Here is a 24,462-nt window from a genome sequence, read left to right as displayed (position 1 = left end):
TGGCTCCTTAATAATCCACAGTAAACTGTCAGTGGTATTATAACAAAGTGGAAGCGATTGGGAACAACAGCAACTCAGCCACCAAGTGGTAGGCCACGTAAAATGACAGGAGGGTCAGCGGATGCTGAGGCGCATAGTGCGCAGAGGTCACTCAAGAACAGTGCGTAGAGAGCTTCATGGAATGGGTTTCTATGGCTGAGCAGCTGCATCCAAGCCATATATCACCAGGTGCAATGCAAAGTGTCGGATGCAGTGGTGTAGAGCATGCTGCCACTGGACTCTAGAGCAGTGGAGACGCGTTCTCTGGAGTGATGAGTCACACTTCTCCAGCTAGCAATCTGATGGACGAGTCTGGGTTAGGCGGTTGCCAGGAGAACTTGTCTGACTGCATTGTGCCAAGTGTAAAGTTTGGTGGAGGGGGGATTATGGTGTGGGGTTGTTTTTCAGGAGCTGGGCTTGGGCCCTTAGTTCCAGTGAAAGGAACTCTAAATGCTTCAGCATACCAAGAGATTTTGGATGATTCCATGCTCCCAACTTTGTGGGAACTGTTTGAGGATGTCTGCTTCCTATTCCAACATGAATGTGCACCAGTGCAAAAAGCAAGGTCCATAAAGACATGGATGAAAGAGTTCGGTGTGGATGAACTTGACTGGCCTGCACAGAGTCCTGACCTCAACCCGATAGAACACCTTTGGGATGAATTGGAGCGGAGACTGAGAGCCAGGCTTTCTCGTCCAACATCAGTGTGTGACCTCACAAATGCGGTTCTGGAAGAATGGTCAAAAATTCCCATAAACACACTTCTAAACCTTGTGTAAAGCCTTCCCAGAAGAGTTGAAGCTGTCATAGCTGCAAATGGTGGAGCAACATCATATTAAACCCTATGGATTAAGAATGGGATGTCACTTAAGTTCATATGTGAGTCAAGGCAGGTGAGCGAATACTTTTGGCAATATAGTGTATCTTCGTGATTTTCGTTCCAAATCTTCAATGGGCCAGCCTGTACTAAATATTCCAAGCAGTTGCTAAAATTACTAGAGATGCACTGATTGTAAAAATCAGAGCTTGTTGGGGGATCAAACTAATGCTGAGGCGGGTCAGGAGAAGTGCATTTTGTTCACTTGTAATAAAGAAATGCTGTCCAGATCTGGTAAAAATCGTTGTTAAAGCTATATCTGAGCTAATAGCTTCACCAGCAATGGTCATTGCCACTGGCTTTCAATACAACTTAACCCCACCTCTAACTATTTTAAACTCATAACAAAAACATCTTTTCCATCATGAAAAGCTTTCAGTGTGGATCTTTGGGTAAGGTTTGCTTAGCCATAAGTTGTATCAGAAAATGTTCCAGATTTTAATGGTATTTAATATGTGTGATAATTTTTAGAGATCAAATCTAGCCACTTAGAAAACAGGATACATAAAACATCACAATTTATAAGTTCATAGTTGACTAAGTTATTATGTTTCTTGTAATACCTATCGAAATATTTTTAATTTGTGCTGACCACAAATTTTATCTCTGGCTTATAATCCATTAAGAATTCTGAATCTATCCATCTGTCTGTTACCTATATGACTAAGTCAAAATGATTTCAATTGTTCATAAAAACATATAGTAATTGCATAGTTATCATTTAGCATTAGAATTTGTGTAAAGCTTAGAATATCAGATGTGAAGTTGAATATAATCATGCACTGTCCATTGAGCTGCAGATGTCACAAGTTCTGTGTTGTTGTTGCTGTGGTTGCCCAGTTGAAATATCATAGGTCAACAGAAATTCCAAAGATCAGTGAACTCGAGTACTTATATGTACTTGAGGCTGTTATTTTGTTCTGCCTGACAAACTCGCCATCACTGCCGCCCAGTACTCTGTGTGTGTGAAAGTGTGTAACAAAGCTGTGCAACATCTCCTGTCAAAGTAATTTCACTCTGGTCATCACACACACATGCACAAACCCACACACACACACTCTTTCTCTGCCATGTTTTAGCCCTAACTAACGATCTTTGGCTGGCGTGATGGTGTGGAAGAGCTAAATATAGTCCTGGAGATAGAAATCAATCATGGGTTTATTCAAACGTTGTGTAAAACATGCACATTGTTAAATCAATACAAGTCTTGACAGATCATATATTTGGCAATGATGTCATAAAGCTGCTTTGTTTGTTTTTTGCAAAAATTATCATGTAGATTTTTTTTTAGGTAGAATTCAAAATAACAACATTTGTACTGTGTTGGATGCACAAAATATACCCCATCTTAGATATTAATTGTTCCCCCGTACATTTTTTCATTGGTACAGGTAAAGGCTTGAATTATACAATAGACTGTACAACACTCATACTAGATTTTCAATTAACCATGAAAAGAGACCGAAAATATGAGGAGAAAGAATGGAAAGACTTGTACAACAGCACCAAGACTGGAAATTATCCTGCGACCAGTGCATCAGGGGTTGTAGGCTTTGGCTAAATTGACCACCCCCTTTTTTGAAATTCATTTTTGGGCATTTTAAGCCTTTATTTAGAGAAAAAGACAGTAAATAGAGTCAAGTAAATAATCAGATCGCCTGCTGGCTGCAGGGGAGGTCACACACTCCACTTCCTCAGTTTTAACAGATTGGACACAAGTAACTGTAACTGTAAAGTAAATACTAGTCCTGTAGTCACACAAAAAATCTGTTGGCTTTAAGTATACCTATGAACCGATGCGTTGATAAATCGTTCAGGTTATAAAAATAAAAATAAATAAAAAACACAACTTCCTCTATCCCAAGATTAGTTTAGTCTGTGACAGGTTCCTCATTGTACCTTTCTGGTTGTCTAAATGATCTTAAAACTTAACATAGCAAGCTTTATGATCCATCATTAACTACTTATAACATCCTTATGTTGTACTAAAATAACTTATTCAGAGACAGTCAGTGTGCACCTGTCTATAATCATATGATATCCATGATCATGGAACGATAACTATTAGCATTGTATAGCCTACTAAATATCCTCTGATTACTTTTGTATTAATAAATAATGATAAGTCTTAACAGGATTCACTTGTTCCATCCCATGCAGTGTAATGTACAAGGATATATTAGACAGCATACAGTATGTTTATAGGTGAAGGAAAAGAGTATGCAGGTTGGGTCTTAATGACCAGGAGAGTAGACATCATCTCATCTCTCCTCTGATTCCTATCTTTCTGTAATTGACAATAACACTAATATGTACATTTTAATGAAATTAAAAAAAAGGGACTTCATACAACGTATACAATATGATACAATACAATACAATACAAGAACTTTATGTATCCCCGAAGGGAAATTCAATCGTCTGGGAGTTTCATCTGTTTACTTTAGAATTATATAGTCTTATATATTTGTATTTTTTTGTATTATATGTTTGTGGACTTGTGAATTTAACAGGCCATGGGGGTTGATGCTTTGACAGAGGACAGCAGTAACACTTTCAGTACCACTTCAATACAAACATCCTTCGTCTTTATGTTGAGTTAAGTTTTTATTTGTTAGTGGCTGTGAAACAATCAGAATATAAATTGTTCTGTGTCATTTTGTGTGCCTTCCTCTACCTGCATAGCCCAGCACTGCATTGCTCCTCTCACTTTCCTGCTGCGTGATGATTATTGGCTAACCAATCGACTGGAGGGTGTCAGCCCTAGTATACATACAGATACACATTGTGTTTTGGGTTTTTTTTTGTTCGTTTTTTTTTGCCAAATTTGAGTTCAAGTAGTGTCAAGTCTGCCAGGGACAACTCTTGGCTCCAAATTATGTCATCTGTGCAGTATTTTAGGACAAGTCAAGGAGATGTTTTGGCTGCACTTTGATTTATCAGAAGGAGATAAAGATGTGTTTTCAATATTAACACGCACACAACACATACAACCAACTAGAAGTGAGGGAAATTTGACTGAATATATTAGACCAGCATGGCAAAACTAATACACTAGTCTACCACCAGTTGCATAGTTACCCAGATAGGCATGTGGAAACTGAAAACACCTAAAGTCTCTGTCTGAACTAAGAGCAACATCCTCTTAAATGTCAGTGGTCCCATCACATTGAAGTCAATTGGTGAGGAACTGGTGAGGAATCCAGTGTTTCCTGTTTCTTATTTTACATGTGAGTATGCATCTTATACACACACACCCCCCCACACACAAAGTTGTATTTACCCTGTGTGACAGGAGGGCCTGCAGGGTTTAGGGCTGGCCTATAGCTGGTGACACTAATCCAAACAGGCTAAGCCAAATGAGGAGGAACGGTAAACTAACACACACAGCTCTTTCCCATCTCTCTTTGTCTCTTGCCCTCTCTCTGCGTATTTGTGTGTGTTTCTCTCTTGCTCTGTGTTAATGTTTGACCCTTCCTCTCAGCCTCAAAGGTTCACATGCATTCTGGCATTTCCTGTTCTCACTAGCCTGTCCCTGTAATTGAACCTTATGAAGGTTTCAGTTGTGCCTTAAAAAAAGTCAGTGTTTCCCACTTTGCTAAGAAATGGCTTTCTGTCAATGTTTGACGGTGCACTCCTGTAATAATTAACATGTAGAAACCCCAGATTCTCAGCCTGTGTCTGATTGATTCATTCTGAAAGAATGTTATTGTCATGAGTTTTTTTCAGTTATCCCAAGGGGAGTCCTCTGCTAAAGGTAGCATCTTGCTGTATTGTAATGCTCTTATGTAATACAATTATACTCTTCATCATTTACATATGTAGTGTACGCACAGGCCAAATTCTCTATGTACAGTATGTGACAGACTGGAAAAATGCTTCTAACCTTCTATGCTCCCAGGCAAGTTAGAAAAAACAGTGCAGATGAGATATTTTCTTCTCATCATCTTAGTGGTTTACTGATCAAGCTGACGTCCTTTTTTTTTTTTCATTTTTGTCTTATGAATAAAAAATGAAAAGAAAAAAATGAAGAAATCGAGTGAGGGAAGAATGGAGCGGGAGATTGACAGGCGGATTGGTGTGGCGTCGGCAGTGATGCAGTCTCTGCATCGGTCTGTCATGGTGAAGAAAGAGCTGAGTCGAAAGGCCAAGCTCTCGATTTACCGGTAGATCTTCGTTCCTACTCGCACCGATGGTCATGAGCTGTGGGTTGTGACTGAAAGAACGAGATCACGGATACAGGCAGCTGAAATGAGTTTCCTGCGCAGGGTGTCTGGGCTCTCCCTTAGAGATAGGGTGAGAAGCTCGGCCAGCGGGGAGAGACTCGGAGTAGAGCCGCTGCTCCTTCGCGTTGAGAGGAGCCAGATGAGGTGGCTCGGGCATCTGGTCCGGATGCCTCCTGGACGCCTCCCTGGTGAGGTGTTCCGGGCTGGTCCCACTGGGAGGAGGCCCTGGGGAAGACCCAGGACACACTGGAGAGACTATGTCACTCGGCTGACCTGGGAATGCCTTGGGATCCCCCAGGAAGAGCTGGACGAAGTGGCCGGGGAGAGGGAAGTCTGGGCTTCCCTGCTTAGGCTGCTGCCCCCGCGACCCGATGTCGGATCGCGGAAGAAGATGGATGGAGGGATGGATGGATGGATGGATGGTCTTATGAATAAAAATAAATAAAGACAAGGTCAAAAGACGTTGCAAAGTGCTCGAAAAATCCATAACCTAATCTCATAGTTCTTAAAGCTGCATGTTAATTTTTCTCATGAAATCACTGATGTTGAAAGGAACCCTACCTCACCAACCACCTTCACCGTCATACTCACACCCGTAGCCTCCGTTTTTCCACTGCCAACTTCCTTTCTTCCTCTTTAAGAACCAAGCACGGAACCTGGGGGGACAGAGCCTTCTCCATCGCCGCCTCTTCTGTATGGAACTTTCTCCCAACTCATAATCAAACCTGCGCAGGCCTACCCACATTCAAATCCCTTCTCAAAACTCACCTCTTTAGACAAGCTTTTAATTTGTGATTCTGAGCTTGTATTATCTTTTTGTTTGTTTGTTTTTGTTTGTGTTGACTTTGCCTGCTTTTGATGGTGCTCTTTATGTAATTTAATCTTTTTCTGCATTGTATTTTTTTCATAAAATCACTGATGTTGAAAGATACATATCCTATGTCTTTTTTTGCATTTAAATCTAAAATGATGCATTTGACCCACTGGGATACACAGACAGTGCATCACCTTTCCTGAACAGAACATCACATACAGGGCTTTAACAAAACACTCTTGGGTTTGAAGCAGTGATTTTGTTTCAACGCATCACCTTAGGCGATTACCTGCATTGTGTGTGCAAGTTCACCCAGTCTGTAGGAACAATATAGGTGACTGGTTTGGAGTGTGGTTCCTTTGGTCCAGTGAAGGGCTATGCATGATGTGTAGGATAGACAGGTTTCAATTGATAACATGCCAGATACACAAAATAAAATGATGGCCAATTTTTGTCATGCATTGACTGGTTACACAAGAGGAGGTGTCAACAGGAAAAGGAGTAGGCGTTTACTTAAGATCAATCTCTCTGGATATATTATGAGTCCACAGCGTAATATGAAGAAGAGAATCGATCTTAATCAGAGAATCAGTCTTTTTAACCCAGTCCTTTTTGATCATAAAAAATAGTAATCCAGTGTAAAATCTGTTGTAAAATCTGTGCTGAAACTATTAAGAGGACAGTTAGCTTACTAAAGTAGATTGCTAAGAAACATTATGATGTAGCTAATGAGCATGCATGATCACGATCACCTGCATGATCAGTCAAATACACAGTTGGATAGATATTTGTATATATTTGTATCCCTCACTGAAACACTGAACGATTTCCATGGCAGCAAACATGTTTTTGCTCTACTCACGGTCTGTTTCAGTTTCTGATCATTATGGTCGGTTTGTCTGGTATATCCAGGGCCTGCTAGCGCAGTAGCTGTTAGCTTGGATGTTGCTGTAGGAACATCTGTTTACTTGGAACTGGACCACATTTCTTGTTAAAACCAGTGCAGAGAGCCACACCAAAAGCTTGTCTTGGCAGAGAAGATCTTTTGCGTGCCTCCTGTAGTGATGTGCCCCCTCTCTGCACAAAAGACCACAGAATAAAGGCAGGATATTTTCTCCTCACCACTCCGCTTACAACATTAGCACTGTGATTGACTGATGTGTCTGTAGGGGCATGTGTTTCTGTGTAGCCCATCAGATGCCATAGAAGACAAGCAGGAGGGGACGTTGCTCAGGGCTCCCTGTACCAATCAGTGTCTACACAGAGAGAGAGGGATAGAAAGAGGAGAAAATGGAGCTATATAAATTGCAGTCACCAGTAACAATAAATTCCATAGAAATAAGGACGGTACCAGGTTGTGCAACATAGCTTTTACACAAAACATTATGTAAAATGTAGTCTTTCTTTAAGTTTTATGGTTTATTTATTTGTCCCCATGCCCCATTTAGAGTTTGATTTATTTGTGAAATATTTTGACAAAGCAGTGTTATTTCTTTTATTAGCTTTCCCATTTTTTATTCATGCAATGGATATGAGTCAATCTGGCGTGTCATGTTTGCTGTTTCCTGCTGACTTTACATTTTAAACTTTTTGGATCCTTCCATTCTCAACCCAATTACACAACCCAACAAAAAATCACTCTGCTAGAACACAAAATTCAGTCAGGCATTTCAACAGGCATCCCAGATAGATGTGGTCAGCTATATACTAGGTTTTGACCTAGTCTTGTTTACAACAGATGGACTGGAATGTTTTTGTGAAACTGGTCATTCCCCACATTTGACCTAAATAAATTCCTACTGGAACTGGGTACAAACTTAAATTGTGTTTCTATTATTGGAAATTTCAGTGCCCACATCTTAAATCAGTGTCTTCAACTTCGAGTTCATGCAGGCTATGCCTGGCTTATCCTGTCATCTAAATGATTATTGGCTTTGTCTTAAACATAAGAGGTTTCTTTGCCAACTGCAGCCTGTTTTCAGTGTGGAATGTTTTCTAGTTGGACTTACTGATAATAAAGTTAATTCCTGATTGTTTTCTTTGATTCATTGTTTTATTTTTGCCCCCAGCAGCTCTGCCTCTGAGAGACGTTGATGGAACAAAACTGTAATCTATGCTGTAGTATATGTACAGCATTATCTTTTAAAGCTGTTAATGTGAGGCTGACACTAGGGAAATCAATGTGAAAATGAGCCTTTTTTACTAGTTAAGCGTGCCTGTGTTTCTGCATACTATTCTGATTACAGTGAGGGGGACTGATGATAAGTAAACGCTATGTTTATGTTAATAGTCCAGAGGCTAAGTGCCGTACATCAATCCACTCAGTGCCAGTTCATATCAGCTCTGCTGTTTGTCTTTGTTGGAGGAGCTTTTCCTTGGGTGAAATCTCTTTCTTCACTATGCCTTTAAAGTTTATCTTTTTTTTTTTTTTGCGCTGGTTCTTTATCTCTTTTCTCACTGTTTATCTCTGTCTTTCCTACACTGCATTAAGTTGCATCATGTTTAATATACTTTAATGCTGGTTATCAGTATACCCCTGACCCATAGCTGCCAAGGACAAAGCAAATAAAACACAATTTGATATAAAATGTTCACTTAGCCATCCACAGTTGCTACAATTGTCCATAGTTCTTTTCTGGGGATATCGGTTGATCTTAGCTGTTGGCGCCCTTGGGCAAGTTGTTCCCCTGATGATTCCTATCATCACAGAGTAACTGACGTTACAAGAATGTGGTAGTACTGGATACCTGCCAGGTGTGAATGTGCTTATTAATAATGGTAGCTCTGCTAAAATTTTAAGCTATGCTGTCTCTTTGTCAGTGCATCAAGGCAGATATTATCAGTCTGCAATTCCTTCTCTTTGATTGAGCAACATTTGAAAGAAATCCTGTGGAAGCGCACTAGCTTAGACACACATTGTTATCCTAATCATGTTTGATTCTCTTTTCCATTCTGAATCAGGTAGTAGAATTACAATTAAGTATTTTGTAAAGAGTACAGGGCTCTGTTGTCATGTAATACAGTCTCTCTCTCTGTGTTTTTGGTGTAAAGCAAGAAAATCAAAGTCCAACCCTCACTTTGTTCTCTTTCTCTGCTCTTTTCTAAGAGTGTGATCAGTTATACAAATGCCACATCTCAGTATACTCATTTTACATTTCTATGTCTCCACAGCCAGAGGCATGTTGTTTTCAGGGTGTTTGTCTTTCTGCTTGTCTCATTCTTTAGAGTAAGTAATCTCAGAAATGCCTGAAGGAGATTTTATTAGATTTGGTGCATTTTCTTTGTCATTAGAATAAACTGCTAAACTGAGATACACAGACAAAAATCACATGTGTTTTTACTTCATTTGTTATGTAAGTTATATGAGCTTAATCATCTCTATTGGCCCAGTCGAATGTCTTGCTCAAACCGTCATGGTGTGCAGTACTGGCGTCTCTGCTATTTACACTTGATGCAGTTGTAGTTAAACACTCAGTGGTCAGGTTGTTAAAATAGCGAAGGAATTCACACCCCTGTCTGTGTCCAAGGATGTGTTTGTGTCAAAATGAAGCACGGTCTGGTGGTGCAAAGGTGATATGCTCTTGTCTTGATCATGTCTGATCTTGTCGATGTGTTTTAATAATCAAGGAAACAACACTTTTGTGCCCCATGTGGAAATGTTCACAACTGTTCTTTTTGATCATTTCATTTTTTGTGGGTTTGCTGCAGATAAATACAGGATAACTCAAATCCATTTTTAACATATTTCATGGTGTCCTGTGTCTTTTAGAGAATAAAAACTGAAATCTGTCATGTAATTGACAATGTTTCACATGCAGGCTCACCTGGCTTTTCATGAGAAAGAGAGCTGACTCTCTGATTACTTAGATTCACATTACACCCAAAAACCACCTATCGTGTGACTCCAACCTGTTTGTGCCCTGTGCCTCAGAGCCCAGACTGTGCCGCACGTCAACAGCAAAATTTAAAAGGATACACCAAATCAACTGTATTAACTGTAACTTAAATCCCTGCTGTTAAATGCCTCGTCTTGTACATATTTGCATAATAAAACTATTTAGTGCACTAATTCACTAATTACTAATTTAATCTGTTTACCGTACTCAAATACTGTAAGTGATTATTCTGTTCACTGTAATTTAAACTGTAATGGGGCTATCAATTCATGTACATTTGCACTAATCAACTACATTAAATTATCTTGTCTACCTCATGTAAATCTGCCTACATCCTTACATATTTTATACTTAGGATCTTGTCTAGTCAGCATTCTTGCACCCTTTGCACATCTTGCAACCAGACTATCAATGCACATGGACTTGTAGAAAAAAAAAAACTAACAAGGGCTTGTGCATATCTAAATCTTTATTTCTTATACTTTAAGTTTTATTTATTTTTGTATTTAATGTTTAATTTCTGCACATTGAGACCAAAGCTAACCAGAGTCCGTTTGTTTGTTGCGTCAGCATTCTTGGCCATTAAAGCTGGTTCTGATCCTGATTCTAACTCACGTTGTACCCTATGCTTCTCAGAAGAGTCTTCATGCAGTCAAGCCAATATGTGCTTAGTTAATATCAAAGACTGCAACAGAAACCGTTCATAACCTCAGAATACATGAGGGCATGTGTTGACTTTTGTGTGGAACTTTTTGTGCTGCTGTGTTGGCCAGGACTGCCTTGTGAAGTACATTTCTGTATCTTGGTTAAATGAAAAGATGCATCAGTATAGATCTGGAATTACTTAAATATTACTTTAAAATACTACTTTTATTGATAATAAATTATTACCATTTGAATCTACTGTGGTAATTTCCTCCGTAGGGTAGAGGTTCTGAAATAACGTTTGAAGTGTTAGTTGTGAGCCTCATGATGAACATTGACTTGCGGTCATGTGTTGTGTGTTACGGTTCATTACTTGCACTCTGAGGGCAAATTAGATTACAGCAGAAACGACAGAAGTCGAGTGAAGTGAGCAGAATATAACAAAGATAACAGTCAAGGAGAATACAGTCAGATAATGTACAGAGCACGCAGCCTCAGCCTCATGTCCTTGAGAGATTTGAACAGAGCAGAATCAAATGCACTTTCTCAGGATTAACTAGGACAATAAAGAGTATAGTTCAACCCAGAGGAGCACAGTAAGCGTAACACAGGGAGTCTCATGAAGCTGTGTTCCTCTTCCTCCAGCAGCCACACATCAGCCACGGTTCACAGATCACATCCTCCCCACAGTCATACATACACTAGAAAAGATAATCTTGTGTTCAAGCCCACAGACTTAGCTTTAAGGTGATACTAATATGGATTTCTCCTAATGTTTGTTGGCCTACTAATAAGCCTGTGGAGTGTAAGTCCAGAGATATACATACTGTTTTGCCCTTCTTTTTTGGATATGTCCCACAATGTCATGAGCGTTCTTATCAATATACTTATATGCAACTTGTTTCTGGAGGATGTCTCTTTAAGGTCCGCAAGAGAACTCAGAATCTGAAGTTTAGGATATAAACTATAAATATGGAGATACTCTGCTTAATCACAGACAACCGACATTAAGAGACTCTGACCAACATAAATAAGACAAAAAGTTCAATTGATATTGATTTAATTTTTGTCATAATCACACGGCCCTACTAGTTAGTGTGACATTAGTCCTTTGCTTCTGCTATTCTTCCATATCAAAGTATTGTTTTACTCAGTCCATGAAAGAACAGCATACTTATGACAGTCATTGATGATGTCCTTTTTGTTTTATCTGTTTCACCTCATTAGTCACTGCTGTAATGCATTAAATCAGACAGGGTTCAGCGTTTGTGCATGTTTACTTAGCAAATGGAACTGAGGTTCTGTCAGTAAAAAAGTCTATCATAAATAATAAAACACTGTGTCTGTCATTATTCTCTTTTACCATGATGTCAACCAGCTGTCGATGGATAGCATATTGTAGCCTGGAGCAGTTTGTCAGTGTTCTGATCCAAAAAATGGACATGAGGTTGTTTGCAAGCTGTGTCAGGTTAGTGTAACTGGCATATCTACTTGGCCAGAGCAATGTAGAGGGCCACCAGTGCTAGGGTTAGCCCCCACTCAGCAAACCAGTGGGACATTGTCTATCTGCATACACTGTCATGTTCTGTCATGTTAAAGATACAATATGTAAATTTTTTGTATTGAGATGTCTATATTTTGTTAAAAAGTTAACATTCCTATTTAATACTCTGTATAGTTTTTAGTTGAGGTCTTACATTATCTCAAATATTGTTGAAAGTTTTCAAAGCCGTAAAATCTTAATTCTTATAATTGTAACAGGACTTGTCTTGTGATAGAGGCTTCTTACAATTTTCTTCGTAGATTCTTGCGAGTTCAGTCACCAAACTAACCCCCATAACATGGAACCCCCTTTTTTCTGCATGTCCAGGGAGTAGAGATGAGCACTGCTCAGTGTTGCTCGCCTTCGCTACCTATTTCTCAGAATATTGCATCTTATTTTGAAAGTACATTTCCATGTTCCCTCTGGAACTGACGCCAGAGCACGGTCATGCTCTGCCACTCCCAGAAAGAAGGCTGAATTGCTTTTTTAAAATACTTTCTCCCTTATTTGGAGAAACATATAGATAATTTAGTAAATATGACTTATGAGTTGCAATTTTATTCGAACAGTCCTCGATTCAAAATAAGAAATAAACAGCAGAGATGGTTAGAGCCGGGAGCACTGGTCTGTACTTGTCATATTGTGTCATTGTTTTGATTTAGAGCCCCCTGGTGGCTGAGTTTTATATATTGTGTGTTTTTAAATAAATTGTGCTTTATTTTGATGGCTTTTTGAATGTTTTATTTCATTTAGACAATTGAATTAGCTTTTAATCACTGTTGAAATCAGTCATCATGGTACATTTAGTCCTAGAGGATTCTACAGAAATTTTAGGCAGATAGATTTTTACGGTGATGGTTTTTAGAATTGCTTTCTTGAGAAACATTGGCCTTATCCCTAGTAAACCCCAGCCTGTTTGTGTGCAGAGCAGTCAGCTCAGTGATTTGATTTGTGTTTGCTGACAGTAATTTACTGAGGTCTTGTTATGTTCCTAACAGAGCTTATTATGGAGCTGATAGCAGCACAGTTATTTAGCCAATCAGCAGTGGCATGGCCTCAAAAAGGGCCCTCGCTGTCAGCTGTGTGTGGTTGAACACATGAACACAGAGACAATATTTCTGCATCAGTCCTTCCTCCTTCTCTGATACAGCCATCTTTGTGTTATTAAGTTAGATGAGACCTGACATAAGAAGCAAACATACTGCTTATGTTTGTTTAAGTTAAGACCATTTCATGTGGTTGTTTACATACAGGTGTTACCCATCTGTGGTACCTACGTTGTGTATCCATGTCTCAAAATTAAAGCAGTATCTTCTCTTTTTTTCTAAGAGAAAAAATACTCTGAAAGCTGCAGCAAAGGCAACTACCTTGTAGATTTCTCAAAGTAAATGTGCTTGGACTGCAGGGTTCAGGATTTAAGGTTCTTTAGTTTATAGCTTATCCTTCTCATAGCAGGGGGCAGGAAAAAGGTCGTGTTTCCGTAGAGTGAATGTGTGTGTTACTCTTGGGTCATCTTTTTGTCGTCGTTAAACTGCCCTGTCAACAAGTTTGACTGGCTTGCTTAAATGACAGGTTGTAAAGGATTAAGTAGCCCTCCCAGTTGTTCTAAGTACAGCTTAGCTATATCTGTTGGCTGTTCAAATTTGGCTTACATAAGACTTTGCTTGTTCTCTAATACATAAAAGTCTATTTATCACAGAAAACTATGTTTTAGGTGATTTTAAAATGTGGTCACTGTGCTTTTGTCAGAAAAAAATCCATCGTTTTCTTCCAGTTTGCAATAGTTCTAGCACTATCTGCAGCACGTGCAGAATCAAAGCTGCACTTGAATGAAGTGAAAGGCATAGTCTTGTCTAGATGATCTGCAGCAAGAAAAAATAATCAGTTTCTCTCCATCTTATAGGTAATTGTTGAATTTTATCCCTCTTATACAGCTATGAGTATCGGTCAACCTCCCATATTGGGCAGGCTTCATTTTCATAAAACTTAGGACTCATTAAATACTTCTGACCTCTAGGTTTTAGTAAAATAAGTAAACACATTCTTTACTAAATGAAGACCTCTATTTTTCATGCAGTTTTTAGGAACTGAGATTCTTACTGCAGATAATAAATTCCAGACATTCTTTCACACCTGCAGAAATTAAAGCAGTTGATCTCTGCTATATTAGCACACAACAACATTTTTCTTCCCTCTTTGAGCCCATGGCTGTTGTTGACACAGCAGACACTTTGCCGAATTCTAGCTTTTCTTTTCACTCAGGAGCAAGCTGTCACACTGAGGCAGGAGTCGTAAGAAACAGGTCAAGCATTGTCATGTTGAGACAAACTTGTTTTTCTGGAGTGTTTCTCTCGAGCTAAGAAAAGGCGTGTCTGTTTCTACAGCCACAGAGACATGACTTACAATTCATGCAGCATGTAAGAGTAGATCCTGCTCCATGCCCATCAGTTTAACACATATATTTGATATCATGGGATAATCATTGAATGAAAATAACTGACATGGCTCTTAAGTTTATATTAATCATTAGTTATAGAGTAATCCACAACAGCTGTTAGACTGTAATTGCTCTCTAATCCTTTGTTACTCTAACAGCATAATAATACTCTATAATAGCTGCCTTTGTAGAATCCTCATCCATGTAATGAACTTTAGTAGGCTTTTAAAAGTTTTGAAAATTACATATGGCATTTCATTGCATGAGGAAGCCTTAAAAGAATGTCAGTATAATTAAAACAATATTATGTTGAAAAAAACCCTGCAAAGTAAGAAATTAAAAGATGATATGTACCAGTGCCCCCTTTTTTGTGGTATGTATGCCATGTGATTTGTCGATATCTTTGTTTGGTTTTGTTTTGTATTTTTAACTTTGAAATAAAATTTTAATTGAAAAAAACTGTATAGAGCTCGATCAGTTTGGAAAGGATTCAGTAAATATTTGATAATACCAGAGGCATTGTCACAGGACAGTCCAACATCCTGGAATTTTCTTAAACATTTCAAATTAGTTGAATGTAAAAATGAAACAATAATATTGGGCGACTGTGGCCAGTAAGGCAGAGTTGATCATCTCTCGATCAAAAGGTCGTGGGTTCTGCCCACAGCTTCTGCAGTCACATGCTGATGTGTCCTTGGGAAAGACACTCAACCCTAAATTTCTCCCTCTATGTAATCAGTGCCTGTGAATGTGTATGGATTTGTACTGTACGAATGGGATCAGATAACTTTACTTAGAACATATCAGAATATTCATACATATATTCTCTACTGCACTTGTGTGAGATGAGTATTCAAATCCAGTACCAACATGGTAATGGTATGAACACGTCTCATACCTACCATACAGACTTACATCACACTGCCTTAGTAACCTTGCCAACCCAGCAGACCCCCCACCCTTCTAAGTAAAAGGCAGGAAATATATGATTTTTGTGTACTTGTTGTATGTCAGTAATGCACGGACTTCTTTTCATCATTTTGTTGGCTGCATAAATGTCTCTGCTCTGCTTTTGTGTTCCTACTGAGGATGCTGTCACACTGACGGGCAAATTTACTTTTATTGTTTGACTTTGATGCAGTGTCAGCATATGAATTTTCTTAGAGCCTCTTAGGGTGTACTCACACTAGGCCATCCTAGTGAAGCCATCCTGAAGCCCATTTGACCCCCTCCCCTCACGCCGCACTCACACTGCTCAACACATCCAGGCCTGGGCACGGATATGTCACGTGCCGATGTCAATACACGAAGCATCCACCGTTGATGACTCAGTATGCATAAGTGTTGTTTTTTAGGCTGTAGAATAGTTACAGATTTATACGATATCTGATCTGACACCAGAATTATTTCCACTAGAATCCCGGACTTTTTGACTCGTATGCCCCTACAGTCATTTCTCTGCGTGTCCTTATACTATCCCAATCCCCTTGGCATTCCTTTATACGCCACGAACTGTGCCTTATCTCAGCGTGATCCTGGATGCCTGATGCACCAAACAAGCTCTCATGTGTCCAGAGCAGGATTAAATGTTCAGTTAAATTCTATTTTTTTTTTTTTTTTTTTTTTTTACCGTGATGAGAGCAATTTTAACCATCTGATGAGAGCTGGAGGTGAAAACGCCTCAGGATTAATCAATGATGCTCTGTTCAAACGTCAGCGATCAAGATCCCACTTTCACTTCTTGGTGACTTGAAATAGAATTAGAGGCAAGTTATTTCATTGGATGATAGTTTGGCATTATAATTTTATAATAAGAGAGGTTAAATCAGCCATGTGGTTAACCCTGGCACACATGTCCACGTTTTTGGCACTCTCCTTTAGGCACGGAGGATGGAAGGTGTTTGTTGTCCTGTGAGCTGCTGTTTGTGACTAAAACAAGAGAAGAAGCTTTATTTTACAAACCAAAAATCCTCTTAAAGTACGGAATGAAGTACGGAATGATTGCACTCACACTGGCCAAACGTACCAGACTTTAGACTGAAATGGGCCCAGGTGTAGTACGGATGGCCTAGTGTGAGTACACCCTTAAAGAAGTTACACCCGTTTGCTCCAATTAAATAGTCTATTTGCATCCTTTTAAGATATCTCTGAATCTTCTACTGTACTGACACAGCTTTTATTTAACCAGATACTTCTAAAATACTTTTTTCTCTTTGAAGTATCACTTCAGGCACAGTTTAGGTACTGGCATCATTTAGAAAGTATCAATTTAGCACCCGTATTGGAGGAAAAACAAAGGAGATTAATTACTCTGTGCCTGTAATCAGGCAAATCCATCTTGCAAAGTTCCACATTACAACGTTTGTACCAGACTTTAAAATAGTTCTGACCAATCAGTGTCATTTAAGGAGAACGAGGCGGTTGCTACAGGTCAGGTTAATTTTTTGTACTAGAATCCAGTAGCAACTGCTGACACAGATGTAGCACTTAGCATGGATGTAGCTATACTATAGCGATAGTTTTTTCAGAACTGAAACTCATTTCTACATGAAAAAAAGAGCAAAGAACAGCACTGAAGTCTTTTCACGTTGGAAAAGGTGTTTCGCTCCTGTTTTGGTTTGGCTATGTGATTGTATGGATTGTATGGATGGGGTTAAGTTTTACTGATAGCCGTTATACAGTGGCTGCTACTGCTAAAGCAATATACTTTAATTAGCTCAGATGTAGCTGTAGAAAAGTAGCAGTTTAATCAGACCTGGACCACATTTCTTTATTAAAGTAAGAGCCAAGAGCCACACTGAAGGCTTGTCTTGGCATAGAAGAGGCTTTTCCATATCCCCTGATAGGCTTCGGCATCAATTCTGGCCACAGACAAGTTCTGCCCTTAAGACACTTTGACAGTGCTTGCCTGTATTGCTCAGATTAGTAATAGAGCTGCACATGTCTACTGCCTCATTTTGTCTTGTCACTAATTGGCTCATTATGAATAAGACAGGTAGAAGGTTCATCCAATCACTTGAGAAGATTTTTTAAGCCCTGCCCTTTCCGAAGACTTTGTATGGGAGGTTTCCTAGGTGACTGTGAAATATATCCATGCAGTGGACACAGTCTGTCTGTCGAGTCAGGCTAACTCAACCCCACATGTATCGTAAAAATATAAGAATGTTTTGCATTTTGAATACCTAATTAATTTATGAAAACAACCACTACTGTGTTTTACCTCCTGTGAAAAAAAAAAATTGTATTTAGACTCTTTACCAAGGTTCAATTCAAGATTGAAAGGAGATTCAAGGAAATACATGCATTCACACACTAACCGAGCTCTCGCTCTCTTGTTCTTTCCCACAGCACACACTAAACAGCGTTTTCACAAACGAAGCAGTTGTACAGATTGTGCAATAAACTAGACATAGAACAGGGTTGTTGTTGTCAGCTCTGAGCTACAAAAAGACTATCGCAGCACCTTTACACACTGACAACACAGGGTAATAAAGAAACTACAACTGCCTCACTCACACACATTGTCCGTTTCTAAATTACACACTAACACACACACTGACAAAGGCAGTGTTGTCTGGTTGAGGTCAACTGTTGTCACAGTGGTGTTTAACAGAGCCCTTCAGTCTCAGTATCTGAATGGTGATGTCTCCCTCAGTCTCAGCATGAGTAACCCTGTACCATTAATGCCATAACAATACCATAATACTATATAAATACAATAATAATATAATAGAAATACAGTTAACACACATGCATCAAGTATGCAGACAGATGCTTTGACTGAGAAATTATTGTATCGAAAGTGTTGCTCCTGTAATTTTGCTGGCTGTTTTACACAGATTGTCAGAGTCAGCTGTCATGATGAGTTGTGGCTGTGAAAGTTAGTGCTAATGTAGATGAGCATTAGGCTGCTCTGCAGGGGGGGTTGTTCTCCTGGGGCATCAGTAGATTACATCACTGTTCTTCCTGGTGATTTCCGCATGTTGATGTGTATTCATCCATAAGTCAGCATGACAGCATGACAACAAGATGAGAGCCTTGAAGGAGAGATGACAGAGAAAGGAATGGGTGCCAGGCAAAGATGGGATGACAGGAGGGTGGATGGGTGCGGTGAAAAGCAGGAAAAAAGGATGACGAGAGAGGGAGAAAAAGCCAGAGGCAACGATGATGGAGAAAAGTCAATTTTGCTTTGAGGTATAAACGTGATTGTTCTGGGTTGATGTACATGTAATATCTCCTGGCTGAACATACACTTTATTTTTGCCTGTAGCTGTGTTTTTCAAAGTGCATGTAACAGATCCTCTGATAACTTGTTGCATTAAGAGGAGTTTTGTTCAACTTAATTAAAAGTGGCATGTAGAAACCTTATCAACTATGTGGAACCCGTTTGTTACCATTAGAAACTGCGACAAAATTGGAAGAATAAAACCCAGTTCATTCCTTTTAATATTTAATCAAGAATATTATCACATATCAGTAGAAAAAAACTTTTTTATTTACTCTATCTTATATCATCATAATGTCATGATTAACTGTGAAACTAGTTGTGTTTTTATGTATGCATCATGAAGTCTTTTTTTCAGGAGCAGAATATTATGTAATTTCATGTTTAACTATAGTTTCTAAGGGCAAAAATCCACTTTTTATAGTTAGTCAAATGGTTGCTAGAGGCTCACAAGGCATACTGCATTTAAAGCCTCTGGCAATATGTTAACTTATTGTGTATTTCTGTAGTTTTTCTGGGTATAAGATTCTCAAAGCCCATACGAAGATGCCAAACAGACAAGATGCATTATCCTTATTGGATTAGAGTTTTAGAGCAGCCACATCTCCACAGATGCTTTATTGTGTTTTTATCTAGGGCAGAATGATGCACTGACTGCATCACAAGCTTAGTTTTTAAGTTTGTTATACAACAACACTTATGATCTTGGTCTGGTTTAATATACATTAACTGCCATAAGGCACTGATTTCTGTTATATTCCACTGATCCATGGCCAGCTCACTGTCCTGGTTTTGCTGTTGGTTTAGCATCAGAGCCACACATTATTTTCTGTTTCACTTTCTCTTAAATGTTTTGAAAGAATCAAGTCACAGTAAGTTGCTTTTAAACTAAAAGTCTATTGTCTTCCCTTTCCTATAGAACAGCAGAACACCTTAGACCTGATGTTTCCTGCCATCACTATGGAGACCGATGCCAGTCACATGCTAGAGGCAGCGCTTGAGCAGATGGATGACATCATTGCAGGTAAAACCTATAAAGTAATACTTTCATCTTTATGACACATCAGTAGCAGGCTTTGTTTTTGAAGAACTGACAAAGTTAGCTGTGAGGAACACAGGATTTCACATGAAAGGCTCCAATAATCAAATTAAGTTTTCTCAGCTACTAATATTCTATCAAACTGGCTATCAAATGTTGCTTTAGAGAGTGATGAGTAAATGAGATTCAATCTTTTTAGCCCTGCTTTATAGCCAATATTATCTCAAGATACTCCACAAAGAAGGCAGGTATAGACTATACTCTTTTAATTAACAGGGCTGAACATCATTACACCATGAGCACACCACAAAACATCAAGCCAAGTGTACAGTAGCATGATAGAACCAGACTCATGGGGAGCAGGTGGCCTAGTGGTTAAGGGCGCTCCACATGTACGCGGGCGGCCGGGGTTCGGCCTGAGGCCCCTTGCCGCATGTCTCTCCCCCACTCTTGACCCTGTTTCCGACTCTATCCACTGTCCTTCCCTATCTAATAAAGGCACAAAAAATGCCCAAAAATAAACATTTAGAGAACCAGACTCATATTAAACCTCTTTCTACTGAAGCTGTGTTTGGTGTGAGGTGATCAGAGGGAGATGCAGCATGAGAGACAGACAGAGACAAACAGAGCAGCAACAATGAATTAGAAAAATGTATAGCTGTCCTGGCCATAAATACATCTTTAACTTGTTTCCTTCTGTGTGGCCATCGTTGCAGGAATATTGATAATATGTGTAGAGTGAGCAATTGTTAGCACGTATGATAGTAGACTAATCATTCTGGTAATTCTGGATAGATACTGTTATAGTTACAGTACTTAAGTATTGCAGCGCACTACTTCTTCTAACTTGTGCCTGAAAGTTTGGAGAAATTAGGGTTTTAAAATAATTTAAATGTTTTTGATCAAAGAAGTACCTGTGTTATAAAAAGCAAATAAACAGAGGGACTTCATCCTTGACATTGCTTTGTTTTTCAGTTTTGATGTTTTTATTATATTTGCTTAATGGTTAAAATAAATAAGATCTTTTGAGTAAGAAGTGTGCCAGTCTAATTGTTTTTTATTTCATCACTGAAAACAATTAATGCTGACCTAAATCTTCATAAGCAATGCATATTTTTCATGTGGTTCCTGAAGGCTCATCGTTTTTTAGGATACATAGGAGGTGCTCCAGTGAAAAGGGTTGGGAACCAATGCTTTAGTGTGTCAAAGGGGTCATGCTTGCTGCAGCCAGTTCCTCATTTTTCAGCTAAATTCAGCCAATAATTGGGTAAATGTCCAATCAAGTTCATCAGTCATGTGTGGGAGAAACGTTGAGCAGAGAAGAATCTCTGACTGGTAATGGAATGATACAAGTAATCAGATGTCTGGTTAAATCCCATGCAAAAATGTGCAAGGTATTGTGTCAGCTTTCCTTTTATCAAGATATAACCTTGTTCCGTCACAAGTGACTAAATAAAAAGAGGTTTAAACCTACCCAGTATGCATCTGAAGCTCATCATGTCCCTGCTGTTTGCCTAAAACATAGTGATCTCAGTCGGCGCTCTGGGTTGCTGTTCCGGCTCTCAGTGACCACAAATAGAAATACATTAAGAATCCCATTAGTGATAACATCAGCCAATCACTAACAAGGAAATTAGAGACACTTATCAACAGAATATAGATTTGTTGGTCATATTGCATTCCATGATCTGCATGTTTTTTTCTTTATGGTTTAACTTCTTGTGGGCTTACATGTGACCACTTGTATGACCATGATAAATTACTTTCAAAATGGTGTTTTAGATGTGAATGAATGTGCTCCTGACTAGTTGTAGAGAGAGAAAAAACTTGACAAATTAACCCCTATTTTCCTTACTGATTACTACTTGTATTTTTACTTAGTTTTTCTTGTGATTTTAGCATCTAGCACAGATATATGCCCTAATTTTCCATTTGTTCTTTTGAACTTCCGGCTGTATCTATATGGTTTGTTTTTCAAAAAGTATAGTTAATAAAAACAAAAAAAGCTCCCATTTACAAATACAGTTCTAGAAGTAAGTTCTTAAAGTAATGCACTTTTAAATAGATTAATAAAACATCCAGACAAGCATAAATATAAGAAAATAATGGGGGTGATGGAGCTATGAAGGGAAATATGTATTAAATTGACAAGGAGAAAAGGTGCATGCATATCGTAGACTTCGTAGGTGGACTTCAATCACTTCATTGCTTCAATAAGGAGTCAACAGATTCCGGTCTTTCAATAAATGTGTGTTTTTCAAGCATCTGGGTTTTTGTTATTTGTTCCATGTGGTAAATTGCCCATACCTCCTCAATCCACATTATATGTGTCAGGTTGTCAGGTTTTAACTACCTTTTCAAAGTATTTTTGATAGATAAATCTTAATTTAACCCCAATTTATTTCTGAATTTAGGTTGCTGAAAAATCTTCATGCTCTTTTTGGGTGTCAGGTTTACTGGGTGTTGGAGTTCTCATGTGTTGTTCTGGTTGCCATATTTTATCCCTTAAATTAGTTTGTTGTGCTTTTTGTTTTTGCACTTGCACTAAGATGTTGTGACATCTAATTAATGCCTTTGCCTGAAGTGGGGGCAGGTAATATCTTGGTTGAAGTGTTTGTATGTAATTAATGAATTAATTAATGAATTTAATTCAGTTAATACAAATGTAGAAAAATCATCAAAAGTTAGAAATGATATGTTTAATCTCAACTGTTTAGTGGTAGGTCTGTGACTTACATGCCACACTTCTCACAAAAAAGGACCCCACATATGTGTAAGGAAAAGTATTCAAACACACAGAGACAAATTTAAACAATGATGTCCTTTTCAGGATGCAACAATGAAGCATGATTTTGAGATTTCTGCTGCAGTGTAATGGTCCCAGTATTAAACCAACCAAAAGAACTGGTTGCTCTGTGGCTCTGTACTAACACTAATCATTACTCAATAAGATGGTTGGGGGTTCAATACCCGTTTCCTCTTGGACGATACTAAACCTTTAAATTTCCAAAGTCATTTAAGAATTACTATTGCTGTACATAAATTAATATTACTCATTTTAAGTAGTTTTAAACATTTGCCAATGGATAATGCTATTGTAGACTATTATTAGAGATGATAAAAGCTGTATTTTAAGTGTGAAAATGTGACAAACTGTTACATGGTGATATAAAGCAGTGTTTTATTTTGAGCTGTTGGTGTTTTGATCTTGATTCATCCTGATGTCTTTGTGTGTGAATCATGTTTTTCCTCATTTTGTTCTGGATCATATATAGTAACTTCTGCGTGGATGGATGAAAGGTTGATGCTAGAATGGTCTCTTGTGCTTCTTGTTGTTAATGCTTGTATTTTATATGTTCATGTTCAGTTCTCCTGAAAAAGCCTGAAGTTGTGTTTAGCATATTTCAGTGAGAAGATGTAAAGTACCAATGCCACTGTGAATACTCATTCCTGTGAGAGTCATGCTGTGCTTTCATCAGATGCTGACTGTCGATCCTTAAAGCCTTAATATAAACTTCTACCTTGGTAATAACCGTATTTAAATGGACTATTTAGGCAGTGCAGAGATTAGAAGTGATTGTGTTCCTTTGCTCACGTACACTGCGACTTATAGATTTCTGCTCTTCACTTACTCTCAGGCTCTGGTGTAGAGATACTCAAGCGTATTGGTATACTGGTTTCATTATGCACTCTTTAAGCATTAGCACACATGAGGGAGTGATGTTCTGAATAAACATTGTTGTTATTAGGTTGTAATTTTGGTATAAAACATTAATGTTTTACCACCAAACAGCAGCAGTGTCTGTAGCAGAACAATGTGGAGTCAAAAATCATTGTTTTATTCTGAGGTGAATTTTAAACCAACAGATGTGGTAAAAGGAAATAAGTTGAAGTTGACTCAACTTTTAAGAGAGTTGTGCGACTCACACAATGATATTACTGCTCCTCCTGTTATGAGTAATTGTGTGTTCTCCTGTGCTGTTCCTAATTCTCTGCAGGTTCCAAAGCAGCAGCAGCAGAGTTCTCAAACAGCATGTATGACCTGGGTTCTCCCATCAGTGCTGGTCCGCTGCAGGTGGTTCAGTTAGCTGAGGACCTCAAACTTGCCTTGGAGCTTCAGCCCAGCCAGGAGGGAAGAGACAGCCTTAGAGCACAGCTACCTACAGAGACAGCACAGGCTCTCATAGACTGGCTTCAAACTGGAACTGTGAGTACACTGTGTGCTGCTCTTTATGTCAGCTCTCAGCTCAACAGGACATTTTGCCTTATTTGTAGTCTTAAGATTATGTTTGCTCTCTTTGTTGTGTTCAGCTTCCAATGCCCACATCCAGCAGCATGTCACTCTTAATATGTTTCATATAGACTTTCACCATAATGTGCCCATGCAGAGTCATAGCTTGTGTGTTTTTATTCCAGCATAGTGCCATGTCTATTGCTTTTTTCCAAGTTTGACCATCTTCGGTGTTCATTTATATGGAAAAAAACATGAGGAAAAGCTTGAATGAGCATCAGTCCTGATTGCTAAATTCTTCTTGGTTCATTTTGACATGCTTGGCTTTTCAAGCATGATAAACTGTCTTCTGATTCCCATAGAGCGCTGTTTATTCACGGTTTTCTTCCAGTTGTTAAGGGTTATGCTTTCACTTTGATTGAACCACAGTTGTACACAAGAAGTACACTTATATAAATAGATAATATTTTAGTGTTCAGGCACACTGGTT

General features: G+C 38.7%; 1 protein-coding gene across 4 annotated transcripts in view; it reads left to right on the top strand.

The window, feature by feature from the left end:
* Window positions 1–24,462, top strand: part of ppfibp2b (PPFIA binding protein 2b) — a 110,519-nt gene that overhangs the window by 12,828 nt on the left and 73,229 nt on the right. For all 4 annotated transcript variants that reach the window (XM_041795183.1, XM_041795182.1, XM_041795181.1 and 1 more), the window contains exons 2-3: window positions 19,622–19,726; window positions 23,740–23,948. In XM_041795183.1, coding sequence (XP_041651117.1) covers window positions 19,645–19,726; window positions 23,740–23,948 — 291 coding nt within the window. In that variant the 5' untranslated portion in view covers window positions 19,622–19,644. The remainder of the gene's footprint in view (window positions 1–19,621; window positions 19,727–23,739; window positions 23,949–24,462) is intronic.

Source organism: Cheilinus undulatus, linkage group 9 (assembly GCF_018320785.1).
Source record: "Cheilinus undulatus linkage group 9, ASM1832078v1, whole genome shotgun sequence".
Lineage (NCBI taxonomy): Eukaryota > Metazoa > Chordata > Actinopteri > Labriformes > Labridae > Cheilinus > Cheilinus undulatus.
Note: the sequence above shows the minus strand (reverse complement) of the source record. Positions and strands in the feature narration are given on the sequence as shown.